At 37.7% G+C, this 23,444-nt stretch overlaps 1 protein-coding gene across 7 annotated transcripts in view; it reads right to left on the bottom strand.

Moving 5' to 3' along the window:
- tbc1d4 (TBC1 domain family, member 4) overlaps positions 1 to 23,444 on the bottom strand; it is a 47,490-nt gene that overhangs the window by 8,244 nt on the left and 15,802 nt on the right. Inside the window, exons 6-16 of one of the 7 annotated variants that reach the window (XM_051708478.1) lie at positions 23,294 to 23,385; positions 21,400 to 21,510; positions 20,259 to 20,381; positions 19,470 to 19,520; positions 14,789 to 14,997; positions 11,280 to 11,432; positions 8,397 to 8,548; positions 6,411 to 6,620; positions 4,266 to 4,427; positions 3,057 to 3,215; positions 2,099 to 2,343 (exon numbers count right to left, since the gene is read on the bottom strand). In XM_051708478.1, coding sequence (XP_051564438.1) covers positions 2,099 to 2,343; positions 3,057 to 3,215; positions 4,266 to 4,427; positions 6,411 to 6,620; positions 8,397 to 8,548; positions 11,280 to 11,432; positions 14,789 to 14,997; positions 19,470 to 19,520; positions 20,259 to 20,381; positions 21,400 to 21,510; positions 23,294 to 23,385 — 1,667 coding nt within the window. Of the gene's footprint in view, positions 1 to 2,098; positions 2,344 to 3,056; positions 3,216 to 4,265; positions 4,428 to 6,410; positions 6,638 to 8,396; positions 8,549 to 11,279; positions 11,433 to 14,788; positions 14,998 to 17,134; positions 17,398 to 19,469; positions 19,521 to 20,258; positions 20,382 to 21,399; positions 21,511 to 23,293; positions 23,386 to 23,444 lie in introns of those variants that run through there. The other 6 variants (XM_051708481.1, XM_051708480.1, XM_051708482.1 and 3 more) reach the window with 6 other exon arrangements.

Below are 23,444 nucleotides of genomic sequence, written 5' to 3'. Positions count from 1 at the left end.
ATATAGATAACATTATTCATGACATCCTTTTAAAGTGTCATTAATGTAAAATTGTGAATCAAATATTCTATTCAAAAAGTATGCATCTTAATAATTTAGTCTAATCATTTCAAATTACAGTTAAAGGAATTTTCCGGATTCAATACAAGTTAAGCTCAATCGACTGCATTTGTGGTTGATAATGTTGATTACAAAAAAAAAATAACTCCGAAACAAAATTTGAGGTTACATGGAGATACTTACAATGGAAGTAAATGGGGCCAATCTGTAAACATTAAAATACTCAGTTTCAAAAGTATAGCCACAAGATGTAAACAATATGTTTTAACATGAATTTATTGTGATAAAATCGCTTACTAACCTTTTCTGTGTAAAGCTAATTTTACAACTTCATTGCCATGACAAATTAAAGCCATAAACCCTAAAACCATAAAATGACTGTAAAAATGACTATATAAGCAACTTTACAGCTCAAATAGTACAATCAGAAGAATTAATTTAAGTGCTTTTATAAAATTATAAGCTTCACACTTCTGCTTTTAAACCCTCCAAAAACTGTCTGTGCCTCACTGTAACTTAAAAGACAAGGGGGGCGAGTGAAAATAAATGGTGATAATCAACATTTTGCCACAAATACTGTTGCTTGAGCTTAACCTGCATTGAAAATTCTTTTAAAGAGATCTGAAATTTGTTAAATACGAAGGGACAAGAAGCTATACATTCACTAAAAGTAAAGCCCTACTTTTTGTTGAATATTGTCTCTTAAATGTGCACCAAGTAACATAAATGTTTATTTATGTTAAGCTTGCTAATACGCAATTTGTGCAACTGGTCCATATATGACACCCGACCGGATGTGATGTATTCATTAAAAACTATCAGCGCAAAGTAAGAAATGCAGACGTTTTTGTGGTACTAAACTTTATTCTAAACATCTGCTTCTTTGGTAGATCTGCCGGTTATTAATGTAGGAGTCAGAAATGATTATTCACATTGCAAATACTGTACATCACATAAAGCATTGTAATTAAATGTGCACATTTGCAAATCCTTCATATTTAAATCATATCTATGAATTTCTACTTCCTATCTGTGGAATTATTGTTGTTAGGCAATTATTATTTATAATAACTATAAAAATAGTAATGATTATGATTATGATAATGATGATAATAATATGAATTAATGCTGAGTAAATATTATGGATATTATTCCATATATAGATTGAATTCTATCGGCTTAACAAAATCACACACAATAAATTAATTGCAACCAAACCTCAGAAAACAACTTACAAAACCAACAACATTACTAACTTGCTTTTAATTTTTCTTTCTACATGTCTCAAGGGTCTGGCTGCTCTGACATCACAATTCGTGAGTGCCTTCTCCCATGCAACAAATACAATACGTTTTGACAAATTGTACTTTTTTTTAATACTTAAGTACAATTTAAGGTAAATACTTTTCTACTTTCATTCAAGTATGTTTTTGACTGGATACTTGGACGTTTAATTGAGTAACATTTTCACTCAGTATCCTTACTTTCACTTAAGTATAATTTCTGAGTACTTTTTACACCCTTGCCATTGACTTGGATATTGACCTAGCTGGTGTGGAAATTTTCAGCTACCGATGCCATTGTAGAAATACCTTATTTACAGCCATATATATCACCCATAATTAATTTATTTAATACATCTAAAAGTGGACATGTGATCGCAACATGGCAGACATTGGGGTGTGATCTACTCCATGTACAATAAAACAGCTTTTTAAGGACACTAATATGACTGAAGTCTTGATTTCATTTGGGTGTACATCAATTTAAACAAACTTGTTAAAAGTGCTATTCATTTTTTTAAGTTGAAAATATTGGCAGACCAATTATCTAATGGAACAGGGAACACAAAGTAATTCACATAAAACATTCAGTTCTGCCAAATAGGACAAGCTGATTTTTTATCATTTTGTTAATCTTTACAAAAACCAGTCCTGCTACATTTAACAATAGGCACATTAAGCCAAGCAAACATACTGTACTAGTTCCAAAAGAAAAACATGAGATAATGAAAACTGACACGCTCACACACACAAACCTGCAGAGAGATCATGTCGGGACGGTACTGCCGTCGGATGCCCAGGTCGTACATGAGAAACTTGAGGGCGTCGAAGGCCTGCTCTTCACTCATATGCAGCAGCAACAAACCGGCTACAAAACTGATGCCCTGGCAGTAGCCCACCTCTGTGTCCAGTAGGGAGTAGGCCTTCAGTAGATTATACAGAGATAGCTGCCCAGCACCCAGCTGAGTGCTGAAATACTGGTGCGTGGGGAACGTCCGGCCTGGGAAAGACACAAACATTATTTCACTAATAGCAATATTCTGAGACATTTTTGCCATTAAAAGCAAATAAGCCCTAATATGATACAAAATATGGCTAGTCAACCATAAGCACTAAACTAAGTATCTATTACAGAAACTAAGGGTGGTTGGCAGTCAAATTTGTTATTAGAAAGTACAGAAATAAGAGGATATTCACATCTTTTGTTACCATTAATCTCTCACAATTCAAGTTCCTCTTTGTACTACACAACAAAGTTATTAAGTTGGTCATAGTGGACTGATTTGCCCATTGAGCCGTATAGTACTGTGCAAAAGTCTTAGGTCTTAACTGTGGAAAGTTAACAACAACCTTGGAAACTATGCGCAAATGGACCTAGGAGAACTGGTGCTATTTTAAAGGCATAGGGTGGTCATATTAAATACTGATTTAGTTTTATGTTTAGTGCACTTTGTATGAAGTTGATTGATCAATTTTAATTATTCATTATTTTTGAAAACATTTTCACTATACAACATTTTTCAAAACTGCCTTAAACTTTTGCACAGTACTATATGTGTTTGGCAGACGCTTTTATCCTAATCGACTAACAATGCATTTTATGTGTACATTTTATCAGTATGTGTGTTCCCTATGAATTGAACCCATGACCTTGGCGATGGTGACGTCATGAGCTACAGGAACATGTGAAATGTACTTGGGTTGGATACAGACCGAGATCGACCAGGATGGCATGTTGCTGTGCCGTGAGCTGCTTGAGAAGATCCTGATAAGGCGTATCTGGATGCTGCTGACGCTGCGGCAGACGGTGGCGCATACGATGCTGCTGGGAAAGCAGGAGCCAAACTTCCCCTCGCCGACTTTTAGGGACACCTACAGCGCGCGCACACACACACAGTGAGAAAAAATCATGTTACTGTAGTACAAGTGGTGGTTAGGGTTTAGAAACAAGATATGATTTCAATTAGTACACCAAAGATCAGACACATTACAAGCAGGCTTTGTTGTGCAGTAATGGACAATGAACAAAATTCAAATGCAATCAACTCACACATGATATTTATAAATAATGTGTGTAATGTGTATAGTAAAATAATTTTAGTTAAGATAAATGAGGAAAATACCCTCAATGTGCACTTTATTAGGAACACCTGTACACCTACTTATTCATGTGATTATCTAATCAGCCAATCGTGAGAGAGCAGTGCAATGCATAAAATCATGCAGATACGGGTCAGGACCTTCAGTTAATATTCAAATCAACCATCAGAACCGTGGCATGATTGTTAGTGCCAGACGGGCTGGTTTGAGTAGTTCTGTATCTGCTGATCTCCTGGGATTTTTTTTTTTTTTTATACACAACAGTCTCTAAACATTATTCAGAATGATGACAAAAACAAAAACATCCAGTGAGCGGCAGTTCTACGGACAGAAATGCCTTGATGACGAGAGAGGTCAACAGTGAATGGCCAGACTGATTCGAGCTGACAGGCTATGGTAACACATAACCATTCTGTACAATTGCAGTGAGCAGCATAGCATCTCAGAATGCACAACACGTTGAACCTTGAGGCGGACGGGCTACAACAGCAGAAGACCACGTCGGGCACTTTATTAGGACCATAGTGTTCCTAATAAAGTGCAAAGTGAGTGTATAGTAACTGGAATAACTGAACAACACTTCAAAAATAATACAACTGAAGGTGCAATGCACTGATTTTGTGTGTGTGTGTGTGTGTGTGTGTGTGTGTGTGTGTGTGTGTGTCGTAAGGCTTCGCTCATCTAGTGCAGACTTACTTAAAGGCTTACAGTTCTGAGATTTAGATGTGATTTAGCAATGGTGGTTATCTTCAAATATCTCTTTATCTAACAGAGTCGTGGGGTTTAATGACTGAAGATGACAGGTTGTTGTTGAGAATTTACCCTGGCAGACGGCATTATAAATCTCTTCCTTGTCCCACTGTACTTTAGTGCGGCAGGGACTGCTCAACTTCCTGTCCCACAGGGCCTGCACCTCTTTGGAGCACTGACACACTTCCTGGTAGTCCAGCTTCATTTTACGGATGTGCAGTTCATCACGGCTTGCTATGGGAAGAGAAAACAGACACATGCCAAGCAGTTTTCAGCTTTAATATTTTTATTTTATTTATAATGACTAACATTAGGACAGCTGACAGGTCTATGCATTTGTTTGCATGCAAAATGATAAACCAATGACGTTCAGAGAGTCAAAATGATTAGCCAGAGGTACATTCTGTGGTTTAAGATATGTCATGGCCCCTTTAACAATAACAAATCATCAAAATGCATTTGTACCACCCCAAGGTAAAGCATACAAGAACATCTTAGCAGTTGAACAAGATAAAGATGCTCTGCTAGACTCTAGACTGATGCAAAGCCGCAAGTGATGCACTAGACATGAGGCAATTTTATCCTTAAAGCCAAAAAAAAAAACATTCAAGACACTCCAATGCAAAGAAGATCATTTCTCAAGAGAGCTTGAGTTCACAAATTTCTTGTTTTTCAGTGCTTGAGAACATCTTAAGCTCCGAGTACATATTTGTTTCATGCTGGTTTGCAAACTACACTGAAGCCAGACACTAATATAACGCTAATTACTGTATCAAGTGCATCCTGCTCAGACAAACAGTTAAAGCTAGGTGGCTATCTTACCTTCTACACAGATATATTTATTCCGTTTGGTCCATGCCACAGGACGCACAAACAGAAACAAATCAGAGGAAATGAACAGAGGTAGAGACTTAATAGGACAGTTCACCCAAAAATCAAGTCATCATTCACTTACCTGTATGTCTTACTTACATAAAACACAAAAAGAGATGACAACATTTCACATTCATTGCTTTTGGGAAAAAAAGATGCAATGAAACTGAATGGTGACTGATACTAACATAGTGTTTGACATCTCATTTTGTGTTCCACTGAAGGGGTTTGGAACAACATGAGGGTGAGTGAATAATGAGAAAATTTCCATCTTGGGTAAACTATGCCTTTAAGTGTCTTTGAAAATCAGGTTCACCGAGTGTAAATCATGTGTTATATGATTTAGCCAACAGAGGGCAATATATCACAAAGTTTTGCTCTTCTAAATTAAATTCAAAACAATATGCAATATTAACCTTTCATAATGTGTTTCAGAGCTGGAACAACTGGTATTTTTAAAGTACCAGAGCTCCGGCTGTAGGCAAGAGGTCACAGAAATGAAAGTATGTTCTTATAGAGCATGAACATCATATCCAGACATTCCGATCTATATATAACTTTGTCCTAGAATGTAAAACAGAAGCAAAGGCACTTGCCCCTCTAAAAATAAGGCCAGGGTAGAAACAACAGTGTAATCAGAGAGACAGGAGGCAATAAATCCTTTCCTTTGACTCTGTAAAGTTCCATGACGGCTGAACTAATGTAACATATTTAAAGCAGTAGTTCATTAAAAAATGAAAGTTCTGTCATGATTTACTCACCTCATGTAATTCCAAACTCAAATGACTTACCTTCTTACGTGGAATACAAAATGAGATATTTTGCAGAATCTATGAGCAGCTATTTTCCATACAACGAAAGCATATAGTGACCACGGACTGTCAAGCTCCAATAAGTACAAAAACCACCATAACAGCACCACAAAAGTACTCCATATGATTAGTGTGCTACATATCAAGTCTTTTGAACCCATAAAAAAGGTCTGTTTTTCACACAAAGCTATCGTATACATACATATAGACATGTCTTCACAAGTCTTTGAATACAGCACAAAAGTCATATCGATTACTTTTATGGTACTTTTTGGAACTTGACAGCCCCTGGTCACTACTGCCTTCTATGTATGGGAAAGACCTACATCGACATTGTTAAAAAAAATCTTATGTTGCATGGAAGAAAAAAAATCATACAGGTTTGAGCGACATCAGAGTAAATTACTGAATTTAAATTTTTGGGTGAACTAAATTTTTAAATGGGCTATTACAGTTATAAGGGAATACAAATGGAAGGGATGTTGGATGATGACAGAAGAAAGAGAGATACTGTATGTGTAGAAACACCAACCCTCCAGGCGCTGATTCTCCTTCTCCATACGGATCAGCAAAATCTGTTGGTGGATGGCTTTCTTCCACAGGGCCCTGTAGTCAACTGGGGTGTGCAGGCCACTCTCTCCACCAAAGCCCTGCTCTTGTGACAGGGGGCTGGCATGAGGATCCTGATCCTGGTCCAAAGACCGAGGAGAGAGAGGCAGCAGCTCCTGGCTGTCCATGTGGTCTGGAAAACAACAAATACTAACCACAGTGTGTCGAAGACTTGTGTTCAGAGGGAATGGAAAGAGAATGAAGTGGTTGTGTGAATATTACTAAATATATTCACAAAACCACTTTCCCTTACAAAAAAATAAAAAATACTGTGGTGGTACCGTGATATACTGATGCTATCAGATGGTAATATAAAAATACTTTGATATACAGCAGACCAAAAGAATATTTAGACATTTAAAGGGTTAATTCACCCAAAAATGAAATTTCTCTCATCATTTACTCATCCTCATGCCATCTCAAATGTGTATGGCTTCTTTCTTCTGCAGAACACAAATTAAGATTTTTAGAAGAATATCTCAGCTCTGTAGGTCCATACAATGCAAGTGAATGGTGACCAAATTTTTTTGAAGCTCCAAAAAGCAAATAAAGGCAGCATAAAAGTAAAGGCCGATTTATACTTCCGCGTCAAACCTATGCTGTAGGCTATGCGTCGCTATGGCGGTTATGGTGTAGCCTACGCCGTAGCCTGACATGCACCTCTTCCAAAATGTAACTGCATGTCGCATCGACGCAGACCACAACAGCTGTGATTGGTCCGCTTTGTTACCAGAGACCGCCCCCCAGCATGTCAAGAAATTATCTGAGGTAGCGTTGTATTTTCTTCAAGATTATTCTAATCTACGCATCATAGATCTATGTATCACTGATCAGTGATCGTGTTGCATTGTATTTGGACTTGTTTCATTTTTTGTGAGCATCTGCTGTTTTTATATTCTGATTATTTCATGAACAAGCGAATCATGATTTTAACGCTCGATTACACTTACTAGCGCCATCTAGCATTCTGCACATGCTTCGAGTGCTAGGAAGTGTAATCCAACTTGAAATCATGATCGTGCCTAGAGATTGCAATGGCAAGAAGAACAGTAAAAAAAAAAAGTTACATTTTGGACTGTTCTCAACCAAAACCCATTGGAACACTTCAGAAAACATGGATGAAAGCACTGGAGTATTATTGATTACTTTTTTGCTGCCGTTATGTGCTTCAAAGTTTTGGTCACCATTCACTTGCATTGTGTGGACCAACAGAGCTGAGATATTCTTCTAAAAATCTTTGTTTGTGTTCTGCAGAAGAAAGTAAGCCATACACATCTGGGATGACATGAGGGCAAGTAAATGATGAGAGAATTTAAATTTTTGGGTGAAAAGCCACTTTTAGCCATTTTTTTCCAATTTCAATGACTACCAGAAAGTGTATAAATACAGTACATCTATAGTTTTATCATTACAAACTGAACAAACTTCTTGTGTAAAATGTTTCGTTTTCCTTGTGTTACCTTTTTTTAAATTTATTTATTTTTAAATAAATGTCTCTTCTCTTGATTTGGTATTTTAATGTAAAATCCAATGACATTCTTATCTTTTTAAGTGTGGCTTAAGTTTCCAGATATTTTTTGGGCCACCACGGTATAGTATGATTACCATATTTATATATTGTTTTATTTAAATGGTACTCCAAGGTACTTCCAAGAACATAGTGGTACAACCATGGTATATTTCCATAAAACCAAGGTATTACTGTGTAAAGTTTTAGGGTTGTTTTTTTTTTTTTATCTCAGTAAAAGAGATCATTATCAGGAAGCAGAAGTTGTATTGCACTCTAAAGCTTGCAGAACAATGATTTATCCTGCAATGTTGACTGTAAATAAGACAGGTGGGAGGACAGGGTGTAGTGTCACACCTGTCTGCATGTTTGTTTACTGTATGTGTGTGCATATGTACCCACCTACGTTCTGCTTATACCCTGAGGGTTTGTTCATGGGTGAAGCCACCCTCAGAAAAATCTTCTGACGCCAGGAAACTCTGCGAAGAGGCACCACGGTCAAAGAATCTGTGCTACAAACTGACAGAGACCTCTTCCTGCACTCACCATTACCACTAGAGAAAACAAAATAAACACACTCATTCAAATAAGATTTTAGACAGTATACTTAGTATTCCCCTTAGTATAGATGTTCAAGCCTGTTTTAATCCCAGTTATAAACTAATAAATACAACATTCATGTAACATGTTCATTCACTAATACATTTAAGCCAAAGCTCATAAGCAATTAAGAAGCAGTGTGTTTAGAGATGTTAAATGGTTTCATGCATAAATGAAAACACAGGTTACCTGTTTTGAGGAAAAGAGAAAGCGATTAGGAACCAGTTGGGAGTAAACAAGAACTTCAGAATAAGGAACAACTGAATAACGCACACATGAGCAAATGGACATAGATCATTTTTTTCAGGCCTTTTCACAACGAGTGTTCTGGATGGTTGTTTACTGAAGTTTCTATGATATTCTGGTCCCTTATGGCTTGGGTACCTTGTAAGTCTATCAACTGTCAGGTGAAAATTGTAAGACCAATTACTTAGAAAAGCAACAGAACACAACGAATCGGAACAAGATTAGCTTTAAAGGATAATAAAGTGAATCACCAAAAATGAAAACTGTCATCAAAAAAAGTCATATGGGTTAAAACAACAAAGATGAGTAGATGATGACAGAACTGTCCATTTAACATTTCTGCTAATCTCTGCCCGTTTTCCCAAATCTGTCTCTTTTCTTATTTACTACAACAAAACACAGGCCACAGCAAGGATACATAAGAGAAAGTTACTGAATCCGTCAGACTGGTTTGAAATGTCACGCTTTAAATGCTAGAGAGAAGGCCAACCCTGACCACCACTCAATAGACAGGTGTGCTACAGGAACCTAATGCTGCACATTCAATTACAAGAGACAGCTGGAGACCTTCAAGATCCAGAGAGAAGGACCTCTCTACAATTTGTAGAAAACACAGAGCTGGATCAAGGATATGACATTTTAAATGTTGTCTCCTTTTCGAACACTCAAAGCACTGGGTCATTAGAGCCCACTATGTCACACAAATGAAGGCTGAAACACATTGAGGTCATTAAATCCAAGGCAGCTATTTTGTTAAGCTCTATTTTGTTCTGAGAGCTCATAGCTCAAGCCACCAGCACACAAAGACCGGTCAAACAGTATTGTACTGAAAAGAAGCCCTTGAGAGAGGGTCAATAGGTCACACTGGATTTCACCAAGAGTTCTCTACTCTAATACACAACCCCTTGACAACTGCTGTTTTGAATTCTGTACAGAGGGAAGGAGAGGTTACACCATGGCAGCGTGAATGGAAGGTGCTTTTTTTTTAAACATTTTAAATTCTAAAACCAGTTAAAAGGGCCATTTCACATTTGGTTATCATGTAACGGTCCACTTATAGTGTTAGTCAAGTTTTTTTTTTTTTAGCTATAAATTAGTTATAGCTTATATTTTAGTTTTACGTGGCCATTTTCCACCCTTTCTCTTACCCTTAGAATTAAACAGGCTGTTTGTTTTTTCTTTTTTTGCTGCTGTACCTTCAAGACTTCTATGTAAACAGTAAAATGAGAAACAGGGCTTTGCTGCACCTACGAAAAATTGCAAGTATGCTGTCTAGTCTATTCTAGTTTGCACTGCCTCGTCCAATAATATGAACAATCTTTAACAGTTTCATAAGTGTCACTCCAGCTGCTAAGGTCAGACTGAAATGATCGGAGGAATTTTAAAGATTTTAATGTTGAGATCATTCTGAAGGAAATGCAGAGTTGCAGGTGCTGCATACAGCTTTGTTACTCTTATCTGTATATGTATAATTTTATCTTAACAGGGTTGGCAGTGATTGGATGATGCAGGCCTAACTTTGAATTAGAATTAATTATGCTTATTTCTGAGATAATGTCTATAATGTCTCAAAAACATGAATAACCAACACTCCTGGAAACATTATAAACAATTTTATAAAAGCAAAAATCTGACTTACTATAGCTTGGTATTATTTAAAATGTCACAACTTAGTCCCACTGTCCACATAGGTTGGCATTAATTTTTAGGAAATCTATTTGCTCTAGAATTTTTTCTTCATGTTAATTAGGTGCTACTGGTTAAAATCTGTAAGGGAAATGGAAAATGCACACAGCAGTCACGCTCGGGTCTCAGGAGGTTAAATTAATGTTCTTAAAGAAACATCTTTCAAAAGCTGTCATGAAAACATACCTGAAATCACAGAATAGCACAATTTACACAGTATGTCTATTCAGTGAAGCTGAATATCTGACAAAGTCAAGTAATTCTCAGCATTTATTTCTAAAACTATTTATGAATAAGTAATAAATGAAGAAGAAAAAAACAACAACTCTGAAATAATATCCAACAAAAGAAGTTGTTCTCAATATTAATAGAAAGCACAATAGAGTACAGATTACCAGAAAGTATTGTGAGTTTTATTATGCAATATACAGTAGATGCTTTAGCAAAATCCTTACGTCAACAATTATTACACTTAGTTAGTAAAGACGGCAACATGCAATTTAGGAGAAGGGAAACATACAGGTTTAGCATCCCTCTATTCCAGTGGGCAATGACAAAGTCCAATAATGTTGACAGGAAGACAGAGTGAGTAAGTTAGAGAAATGACTCAGTAACTAAAGCCTTTGGGTTAAGAAACAGACAGGTGCAGAGAATAAGGCCGCCATCAACTCCAACCGCAGGCAGAGTATGACTGCTCAGACCCCCCGGGGGGTAACAGACACCAAACGGTCTAAGATCGTTGCCCCCTCTCACCTCTTAAGACTCCCGCTGTCCGACAGGGAGGCCAGTGAGCCAAGGGAGCCCTGGTAAAAGCTTTTCAGGAAATTGGGGGTGTGGAAAGAGGAGTGGAGACTGAAGGAGGACTCGCTCTCAGAGACGCTGCGCGCTCTCGAGATACCAACAGGGCTGAGGGAGCCGAAACATAAAAGGTCCACAACAAATACATGTTACTTTACAGAGGTCTAAACACTCCCGTGGAACCACATTCTAGAACACAGGAGTGCTCCTGAGCAGGATGAAAGATTCCTCCAATTGAGAATAAAAAAAATTTTGTTTTCCCCAGAAACCGTGAGATTTTTTTTTTTTTTTTTTTTTTTACAGTAAAAATTCCCAAAATGAAAAGTGGTCAATTGTATCTATATTTTACATTTTAAAATATCAGGTTAAATAGATAATCTCAAATACACAAAATTTAGTAATTTTATGAATTAGTGCTAAACCCAACAATACACACCAACATACCACATTCTCTATTGACAATGTTAGCATTCACGCTAAAATCAATTAATGTGTGTTTTGTATTTATATGTATTTAAGCATATTTATGATTTCTAAAAAACCCCATTAAATTGCTCAATGAACACAATTTTCTTTCCTATGTTTACATTTTGAAACTGTAATATTGGGTGGGACATTTCAAAGGACAAATGTTTTTTTAAACAGCCAATAGGCTTTAGTTACATCACAGTCATGAACCATATCTGCATCCGAAATCGCGTACTGTCAGAGTATGTACTGCTTTTGATGAAGGATGCACTTCTCACCAGTAAAACAGTACGTTCCTTAGGTATGTATGCAAGTAGTATGAATAGATTCTGGACATACTTCATCTGGGAATGTGGGCATTGTCCCATGACCCGAATATATGACATTATAATAACAACCGCAAAAATAACTGACTCTGGTTTTGTTAAACATGCACCATTTAAATGGTTAGTTCACCCAAAAATTAAAATTCTTGATGTGTACAACATCCCAGATGTGTATGACTTTCTTTCTGCTGAACACATAGATTTTTAGAAGAATATCCATTATTTGGAATCTCTCCATATAATGCAAGTGAATGGTGACCAGAACTCCAAAAACCAATCCAGTTGGTTTTGGATGAGAACAGACCAAAATATAACTCCTTTTTCACTGTACATCTTGACAGCAGTCTCCTTGTCAATCATGATTTCAAGCTCGATTACACTTCCTATAGTGCCATCTAGCACTCTGCACATGCATCAAACACTAGGAAGTATAATCAAGCTTGAAATCATGATTGTGCCTAGAGACTGCAATGACAGAGATGTACAGTGAATAAATAGGTATATTTCGGTCTGTTCTAACCCAAAACCAACTAAATGGCTTCAGAAGACATTGATTAATCCTCTGGAGTCATATGGATTTCTTTTGAGCTTTTGGAGTTCTGGTCACAATTCACTTGCATTGTGAGGGCCTACAGAGCTGAGATATCCTTTAAAAATCTTTGTTTGTGTTCAGCAGAAGAAAGAAAGTCATACACATCTGGGATAGCATGAGGGTGAGTAAATTATAAGAGAATTTTCATTTTTTGTGAACTATCCCTTTAAGAACAAGGAACAAAACTTGGCATGTATAGCACTCTTAGTTGAAAAGAGCCATCTGACTCGCAGTTCTCCACCATTCTTTTAAATCCGGTGTTTGAACGTGAAATCTCTTCAGCTCCTGTGGCATTTTGGGAAAGTAAAATGTCCAGTCCATTCACACTTCAGAATCTCGCCGGAAATAGTAGGTCATCCGGTTATTTCTCACTTACTCTTTGATGAATACTGAGGATTCGGACATACTACTCCATTGGCTTTCTGTATTTGGCATACTATTTAGTTGGAAAGTATGGATATTCTGATGCAGCTTATGATTTGCTAGGGACATTTGCTAGGGGAGGGACATTCTCATTCCAGAGAGCAAGATGAGACATAAATATTTTTGCCCAGTTTTCCCACAAGAATAGGTCTGTACACTTTAACTGTGTATATCTGTTAAAGGTTACTTTTGTTACTTTTTGTTGTTCTAGAAGCACACTAACATACAGATGGCCTCAAAGCTAAAAGACATACCATGAACTAAAAGCCACAAAACACAGATTTTGATTGCACTGGGGTCTTTAGTAAACAACCTTTTCTAACACAATCAGCTGTTTTCTGCACATTATCTGGCTGTCTGTGCAGAGGCATCACATGACAGCTGAAAAACAGAAAGATACACTGCCTGGCCAAAAAAAGTTGCATACTCTAAGATTTAGTTGGACTGCCTTTAGTATTGATTACGACGCACATTCGTCGTGGCATGGTTTTGATAACCTTACGCAACGTCACTACATTTATTTCCATCCATAGCTGAATTAATTTTTGCCGAGATCTTGTATTGATGATGGGAGAGTTGAACCACTCCGTAAAGTCTTCTCCAGCACATCCCAGAGACTTTCAATGGGGTTAAGGTCAGGACTCTGTGGTGGCCAATTCATGTGAGAAAATGATTCCTTATGCTCCTTGAACCACTCTTCCACAATTTGAGCCTGATGAATCTTGGCACTGTCATCCTGGATTATGCCTGTGCCGTCAGGGAAGAAAAAATCCATTGATGGTATAACCTGGTCATTAAGTACATTCAGGTAGTCAGCTGTCTTCATTTTATTGCCACATAATGTTGCTGAGCCTAGACCTGACCAATTGAAGCAACCCCAGATCATATCACTGACTCCAGAGGCTTGTACAGTGGGCACTATGCATGACAGGTGCATCGCTTCATGCCCTTCCCTTCTCACCCTGACGTGCCCATCACTTTGGAATAGGGTCAGTCTGGACTCATCAGACCACGTGACCTTGCTCCACAGTCCAATCTTTATGCTCCCTAGCTAACTGAAGTAGTTTTTCCGATTAGCCTCATTAACTAGTGGCTTTCTTGTGTCCACACAGATGTTTAGTCCCAATCCTGTAAGTTCTCGTCGCATTGTGCATGTGGAAATACTCTTACTTTCACTATTTAACATAGCCGTGTCTACTGTCGATTTTTTACGATGTGACTTCAAGTGTTTTAGTTATCGCCGAAGATTTTTTTCTGACCACATTTCTTCCACGAAGCTGACGGATCACCACTATCCTTCCAGGTTTTAATAAACCACTGGACAGTTCTTAACCCAGTTATAGTGATTTCAGCAATCTCCTTAGTTGTTTTCTTTGCTTGATACAGGCCAATCCTTTGTCCCTTCTGAAACACAGTAACATCTTTTCCACGACCACGGGATACGTCTTCCGACATGGTTGTTTAAGAAATGAGAAGCTACACACTGCAACAGTTAGGGTTAAAAGACTTGTTGCCAGCTGAAACATATTAATCACTGCAATAATGATCAAATCATAGGCTCTTAAGTATCTGCTTATTTAAATCCAAATGGCAACTTTTTTGGGGGGGGCAGGCAGTGTATATGGCTTTATCACAGGAAGGCAATGATGCGTTACCTGCTCTGCAGCAGCTCTGGGCCCAAAGACTGCTGCCTGTGCAGCTGAGCCTTACAGCCCTGGGATGAAGCCTCAGTGAAAGAGATCTTCTTCTTAATGGGAGGGTGGCTGAAGGTGTGCGCACGGCGACGAAACTGCGGGGCATCTGGATCGTTGTCAAGGTAACTGGGTGGAGTCCCAGGTGGGGAGTCACCAGGTGAGTCGGCCTGCTGGGTGAGCAGAGAATGAAGCAGAAATAGATCAGTGATGAGATATAGTGTGACAACATACAGTATAATATAGTGTGACAACAAACCCCACTATTGGAGCAAATTGTTACAAAAGGTCAATGTGTGTTTAATGAACTGTATCTTTTTTCCTGGGTAAGAACAGTGAAAATGTTCAATAGCTATTTTTGTAGCGAAGACTTGTATGTGGCTAAGCAGAAATTGACTTTCAAAACTAAACCTACCCAGATAAATATTGACTGGAGTAAAAAGTGTGACAACTAACCCCTGTCTCCCCTATATACAAGTTGAAGTCAGAAGTTTACATACACCTTAGCCAAATACATTTAAACTCAGTTTTTGCATGTGAAATGTCAGAATAATATTGGAGAGAATTATTTATTTCAGCTTTTATTTCTTTCATCACATTCCCAGTGGGTCAGACGTTTACATACACTTTGTTAGTATTTAATAGCATTGCCTTTAAATTGTTTAACTTGGGTCAGACTATTTGGGTAGCCTTCCACAAGCTTCTCACAATAAGTTGCTGGAATTTTGGCCCATTCCTCCAGACAGAACTGGTGTAACTGAGTCAGGTTTGTAGGCCTCCTTGCTCGCACTTGCTTTTTCAGTTCTGCCAACAAATTTTCTATCAGACTGAGGTCAGGGCTTTGTGATGGCCACTCCAATACCTTGACTTTGTTGTCCTTAAGCCATTTTGCCACAGCTTTGGAGGTATACTTAGGGTCATTGTCCATTTGGAAGACCCATTTGCGACCGAGCTTTAACTTCCTGGCTGATGTCTTGAGATGTTGCTTCAATATATTCACATCATTTTCCTTCCTTATGATGCCATCTATTTTGTGAAGTGCACCAGTCCCTCCTGCAGCAAAGCACCCCCACAATATGATGCTGCCACCCCCATGCTTCACAGTTGGGATGGTGTTCTTCTGCTTGCAAGCCTGCCCTTTGTCCTCCAAACATAACAATCATCATTATGGCCAAACAGTTCAATAATTGTTTCATCAGACCAGAGGACATTTCTCCAAAAAGTAAGATCTTTGTCCCCATGTGCACTTGCAAACTGTAGTCTGGCTTTTTAATGGTGGTTTTGGAGCAGTGGCTTCTTCCTTGCTGAACAGCCTTTCAGATTATGTCAATATAGGACTTGTTTTACTATGGATATAGATGCTTGTCTACCTGTTCCCTCCAGCATCTTCTCAAGGACCTTTGCTGATGTTCTGGGATTGATTTGCACTTTTTGCACCAAGCTACATTCATCTCTAGGAGACAAAATGCATATCCTTCCTGAGTGGTATGATAGCTGCGTGGTCCCATGGTGTTTATACTTGCGTACTATTGTTTATACAGATGAACGTAGTACACTCAGGCGTTTGGAAATTGCTCCCAAGGATGAACCAGACTTGTGGAGGTCCACAATTGTTTTTTCTGAGGTCTTGGCTGATTTCTTTTGATTTTCCCATTATTTCAAGCAAAGAGGCACTGAGTTTGAAGGTAGGCCTTAAAATACATCTACAGGTTCACCTCCAATTGACTCCAATTAGCCAATTAGCCTATCAGAAGCTAATTGGCTAATTGCCTGAAGGCTTGATATCATTTTCTGGAATTTTCCAAGCTGCTTAACGGCACAGTTAACTTAGTGTATGTAAACTTCTGACCTACTGGAATTGTGATATAGTCCATTAGAAGTGAAACAATCTGTCTGTAAACAATTGTTGGAAAAATTACTCATGTCATGCACAAAGTAGTTGTCCTAAACAAATTGCCAAAACTGTAGTTTGTTAATATGGTTAAAAAATTATTTTTAATGTTCAACCTAAGTGTATGTAAACTTGTGACATCAACTGTATAATCATTGTATCACCCATTGGCCACAATGCCCTCTACATACCATCATCGGCTACTACAAAACCATTATTCGGCAGACCACTTCTAAAAACAGTCCATTTGTAATCCAACTCATCTTATCAACAGTCAAGTCAAAACCCAAATTTATATGAACAAAGAAACGCTCTGTGGTGAACAATCTAGTGAGATACTTAAGCACAATCTATAAGTTTCAGACAAACCAAACACTTGACTTGACAGCAGCTACATCAACTATTGATTGTAAACTCACCCAGCATTTTCCTTCAGCAGCCTGAGTCTCGGATCACTTCCCCAGGCAGAAGTGGCAGGGTTGGAGTTAGCATGACTGCACATATGCTGTGTGATCTATTGTATGCTAATAGCCTGTGTCCTGTGACACATCAGACACACATGAGCCATTGGAGGTGGACCAGAGCACAATAGAGGTTTTTGGCTGGTGTTTACTGTACTGGCTATAGGAAGGGTCTCTCTCTGGCTCTCTTCCTCACTCTGTTTCCTGTCGCTGTGCTACAGCAGTTCCTGAACTCATGCTCTACTGTGAGTCAGTCCACAGCAGGGCCAGGAAACCAGCAACGGCTGCACAATGATCTTTCTCCCTCTGCTTGCACAAATCTCAAAACCTGTCCACTTCCCTCAGCTGCCAACGGCTACATTTGGAAAACAAATGATCCAAACAACATAAGGCTTAAAAAACACATGCTGACATCTCTCTTGGCAGGGTAATAGAGGTAATAGAGGTAATAGAGTTGTCAAACAGTGCAGAAATTGCACAATTTCATTTTAGCGACACAGATGGTGTGAAGACAATATATATATATATATATATATATATATATATATTTCTAAACAAGAATAATGTACTAATCTCTGGAAAACTACTGTACTATGTCTCTCTCTTTAAAGCTTCCATAGGTATGTACAGGCAACAACAACAACAAAAAAAAAAAAAAACTTGCTTTCAAGTTAAATTATCAAAACACTCTTAAAACAAGACAAATGTACTTAAGCAATTGTCCAATGCCACTTCCACACTTTTCTTTTTTGAAAACTCTGCTTTCAGTTCTCTAACATCATCGCTTTTCAAAGTTTGCTTTAATGGAGAGCGTTTTCAAAATGCTCCATTTTTTGTGGAGGAAAATGCTGTTCTAGTGTGGGTGAGAGGCGTAAACAAAGCTAAATGAATGCATTTTCAAACAGAAATGTATTAGTGTGGACATGGCCTAAGATAATGGACTTGCTTTCAGAAAATATAATGTCCACTGAATTCTCAAATTTGATTCAAGACTATATTCTCTGAAAACAAATCTTTTATATTAATCAGTATTGGTTCTCAAGTAAATGTATCTTGCTTTAAGAACGTTTAGATATTTCTACTGGTACACAAAAGATAATAATTCTGAGTTGCTGTTTCTTTTATGCAGCCAGGAAAAAGCATGAACAGCATCTTTCAAAGGCCTGAATGTCTTTTCATCACAATTGCTCAAATCCATATGTGCCAGACACCCCAAAAAGTATTGAGACTTGTGCCGCACCAAAATTAAATAACAAAATATCAAACCAAGTGGTTTATTTTAATGTATCCATTTATTTTATTTTATTATATTTAATTTCAATAAATGTATTTAATTAGATGTATTTTCATTTATTTATCAGTTTATTTTAAAGGAAGATACTAAAAGCACACTACTTTTCAAACAAAGCATTTCACCAAAAAAGTTTAAGCTTTAAATTTTAAAACAATAGAAATACTTTTCAAAAGAAGACAAAAAGTATATATTTTTTGGTTTACAAATTTAGATGAACATGTACATAGTTAATGTAATGAACTATACCTGTGGTTACTCTGCTAGGACACCTGTTTGAACTTTATACCAATGACTTTAAAACCAGTTGGCTTAAAGTTACTGCAAAAATGGCTCAGAAAAGTTAAACTAGTCCTAAGAAAAGGCCTAGAATCATGTGTTTTTGCAAATGCTTCTTGGTATGTTATTTTGTTATCTAATACAATGAAATTCATACATTTCTACATGTCTCAAGTATCCCAACACTTTTGAAGCCACTGTATTCTTAGACCTGATTCACAGTACATTCAGAACATTGAGGGGAATTGTGAGATTGTGACATGGTAGAGGTAGAGTGTGTGTAAGCACAAGAGGAGTGACACGCTCACATTAAAAGTGCCTCTGAGGCCACGTGAGGACCCTGTGGAAAGGAAAAGCAGAGTGATTTGTGCTCCACAGAGACGTGTCCAGATACCACAGCTTACATCACATCACATACACCTCACATTTCACACCCCACCGAGACAGTGAGAGAGAGGTGGACAGGGTCCATACAAGCCCACAGATAAGTTTAAATCAAATTACTCATGCAGATATAAAAAACACATAATATATAATTACGATGCACTGGTATTATTTTCAGCATGGGGTGTTAATGTGCTTGTTGGAAGGGGGCAGAACAGACACATGATTCTTGGCAGGGGGAGAGCAGGCGTTCTCAGGATGAGCTGGGGTTTAAGTGACAGATCCTAGTATTCACATGTTTTGTGTGCTGTACCTGGGGACAATAGAGAGGATACTCACGTGGTCAAAACTGCCCATGCTGCCCAGACGCATACGCATACGGTTGGCCCCCTGGGGAAGACAGAGTGAACAACTAAATTAAAATAACAGGATTGCCATTTGTGCATGCTATAAAGAAAGAGTTCACCCAAAATAGTGCACCCAAAAATGACAATTTGTCATCATTTACTCACCCTCATGTTGTATCAAACCCATTGAACCTTTCATCTGTGGAACATAAAAGAGTATATTTTGAAGAATTTTCGTACTGGTCTTTTCCATATGATGAAACCACAGAGTGACCATGTCTGTCCATTATGCACCATAAAGGTAGACCATTTGACTTGCTCTACATTACAAGTCATCTGAAGTCATACAACAGCTTTTTGTGAAGAACATAAATTTCCTTCTGTTCCTCACACAAAGCAATCGAATGGCTTTAGAACATTTGGAATGTAACACAAGAGCCGTGTAGACTACTTTTATGGTGCTTTTTGTACATTTGGGAGCCACTGGTCACTATTATACTATCATTGTGTGGAAAAGAGCAGTATAACAAATTCCTTTAAATATCTAATTTTGTGTACCATGATGACAGAATTGTCATTTTTGGGTGAATTTGTTCTTTAAGGTCCATGCTTAGCTAGTCTGCTATATCCTTACAAATAGATATTGCCTTGCGAGTAAATACAGCAAATGGCTAAGTCATTATAATACACAAGCAACAGTCTTATTTTATTGTGATGGAGTAAATGGGTCAATCCCCATTCAAAGACCAATAATACACAGGAAGACAACATGCACACACACCCGTGAGAAGATGTTCTCCAAGGAGCTTGTCAGAGAAGTCTTGGCTTTGTTCTTCAACACGTCCAATTTGTTGCGGCCCACGCTGGAGTTATCAGATGTCAAGGCACTGGCAGAAGCATTCTGCTTTAACACACAGGTATGAAGCAGTGAACGAGTGAGAGTGAATGTACTGTATGAATAGACACAATTTTCAGAGAAATCTGTGGAATGTCTGTTCTGCACTTGGTGACATTTCATTCAGTCAATACATTTTAAAATATGATTGAAGCGAGATCACACAAGCAACCAGGGATCAAGGATAAATCAGCTCGTTCAATACCAACAGAGCATAAAGTAATAGGTAACCCAAAATTTTTTAATTCTGCTGTCATACCCTCATATTGTTCCAAACCTGTATGACTTAAGCTTTCCTTGGGAACACAAAAGGAGAAATTTTGAAGAATGTACTGACCATGCTTTTCCATGCAATTACCTAGAATGGTGATTGGAAAGCTTTCAAGCTTCAAAAAGGATGCCAAAACATCATAAATGTCATACAAAAATGGTGCATATGACACGTGCTATATTCCAAGTCTTTGAAGTCACACAACAGATTTGTGTGAAGAACTGAAAATCCTGACATCCACTCTAGCTCTCCTTGGCACATTCAAGAGAGCTCACGAGAGAAGTAGCAATGTGCAATTTGTAAACATAACATTCTTTCTGTGTCAGATCTTTTCAATTAATCAGTTGATCCGGTTCACAAAACCAGACTGAATGATTCGTTCACAAATTGGACTGATCTGTTTCTCGAGTTCAACTCGCTAACTCAATGATCTGGTTACATTTTAATCTTTTTCTCAAAAAAAGCTTTTGTATGACTTCAAAAGATGTTTGGACTAATTTTATGATACTTTTATGGAGCTGTTGTGTCCTTTTTTATGCTTACAATCTCCTATCACCATTCATTGTAATTGCATGAAAAAGAGCGACTACTACAATCTTCAAAATTCCTCAATTTCTGTTCCACGGAAGAAAGAAAGTGTTACAGGTTTGGAACAACATTAGAGTGAGAAAATGATGACAGAACATCAAATTTGGACAAACCTTCATCAAACTCACAGATAGAGTGCATTTATGTGGTTTTGTATGACTATGCTACCTGTGGGGCTTCTCCGATATGGACGTGAGATTTCTGCTTGGTCTCACATAATTGTCGGAGATGAAGAATCACAAGTTCGTTTTCTTCCTGGTCTGATGATGGCTTCATTTTCTAATGTATCCAAAAATATCAGTTAAATACAATATAAAGAATTAAGATTAAATGATACAGTGCCATTCAAAAGTCCACTTGTGAACAGGGACTAAAAACAAAATGCTTTTCATTCCAGTTCAGAAGTTCCGCAGCCTCCTTTCCAAAAGGTTACCGGTTAGAACAAAATAAAAGAACGATTAATAACGTTCTTTTTAAAATGACAGTACTCTGCCATATCTCGCAAGAGAAACAAGTAACATGGTCTGGAGAAACAAGCCCAAAATAAGCCACTTGCCTCACCAAAATAAGTGAATTTGTTTTTTTCCTGTGTGGTGGATTTATCAGCATAGAAATCATAACAAGCAGTTAATTAACAGTTACGTATAATTTTATTTACAGATCTGCTTCTGAGTTAAAACACGGCAGCATCAAATCTGTATGAATGCATCATATCTAACAATAATTCAGTGAAGACTTGAAAACAACTGAGAAATGTACTTTTTACCTCTAATAATGTTTTCCTTGTATCTGGATTAGCCATGCATGTATATGTAGTAATTGTACATAGTTGTTAAAAAGGTCTTCATTCCGTGAATGCAACATCCACAACGGGTAATTAGGCAAAGAAATGTGTGATGCAGCAGTTTTCTTCAGGATCAAAGCACGTTTCATTTTTTCGGGCAACATGAAGTGGTGTAGTTCCAGAAACGTACTGTGATAAAACCTTTGGCCTTTAGTTTTATGAAAAAATTATCGGAACAAAATTAACCGGTTATAACCGGTTACCAGCATTTAAAAGTAAAGTTTTCACTCCGGAACAACTGAAAATCACTTTGTTCCAGTTTTCGGTTACATTCTGCTAAAAACGTTGTTTGGTTCGTTTTCGGTTTTCGTTCCTTGAACTGTTTTTAGTCCCTGCTTGTGAAAATACTTATTTTTGAAATGTTTCTATTTTATATTTTTTTTCCCCCATTCTAATTATATTATCGGCATAACAATTTGAAAGTTGGAAAATTTAAAAATAAACATGAGTTTCAGAATTTCAGAATATTTGGTATATTCCCCTTTGCTTTAATGACAGCATGCCCTCGAGCTGGACTCCACAAGTTTACAGTATAAAAAAACTTGATGATCTATGTTATCCCAACATTATCTGAGAATCTTCAAAAGATTTTAAAATTGTAGAATTTTGTTTATTTGCAGGTTTAAATTACACTTACTGAGCTATTTATTAGGAACACCTGTACAGCCAATCGTGTGGCAGCAGTGCAATGCATAAAATTCAGATACGGGACAGGAGCTTCAGTTAATGTTCACATCAACCATCAGAATGGGGAAAAATGTGATCTCAGTGATTTTGATGGTGGCATGACTGTTGGTGCCTGACGGGCTGGTTTGAGTATTTCTGTAACTGCTTATCTTCTGAGATTTTCACACACAACAGTCTCTAGAGTTTTCTCAGAATGGTGCCAAAAACAAAAAGAATCCAGTGAGTGGCATTTATGTGGATGGAAACACCTTGTTGATGAGAAAAGGTCAATGGAGAATGGCCAGACTGGTTCGAGCTGACAGAAAGGCTACGGTAAATCAGATAACCACTCTGTACAATTGTAGTGAGCAGAATAGCATCTCAGAATGCACAAAAAGTCAAACCTTAATGCGGATGGGCTACAACAGCAGAAGACCATGTTGGGCACTTTATTAGGACCATAGTGTTCCTAATAATATTCTCAGTGAGTGTAGATTTTAAATAAAAAAACATTGAATGATACTGTATTTTTAGTTACTTTGTTTTGCCTACCTGCACCCTCTCGAAAATGTTGACCTGCTCATTGTCACTCAGTTGGGACAAGTACTTCTGAATGGCTAGTTTTGCCCTAGGAGGATACAAGCCTGGGATATCGAGAGAGAAACAGACTGGAATGTTGGGCTAAAACTTGGATGAGTACATT

This window comes from Myxocyprinus asiaticus, chromosome 10 (assembly GCF_019703515.2).
Source record: "Myxocyprinus asiaticus isolate MX2 ecotype Aquarium Trade chromosome 10, UBuf_Myxa_2, whole genome shotgun sequence".
NCBI classification, from domain to species: domain Eukaryota; kingdom Metazoa; phylum Chordata; class Actinopteri; order Cypriniformes; family Catostomidae; genus Myxocyprinus; species Myxocyprinus asiaticus.
The sequence above is the reverse complement of the archived record's forward strand: the minus strand, read 5'-3'. Positions and strand labels throughout refer to the sequence as shown.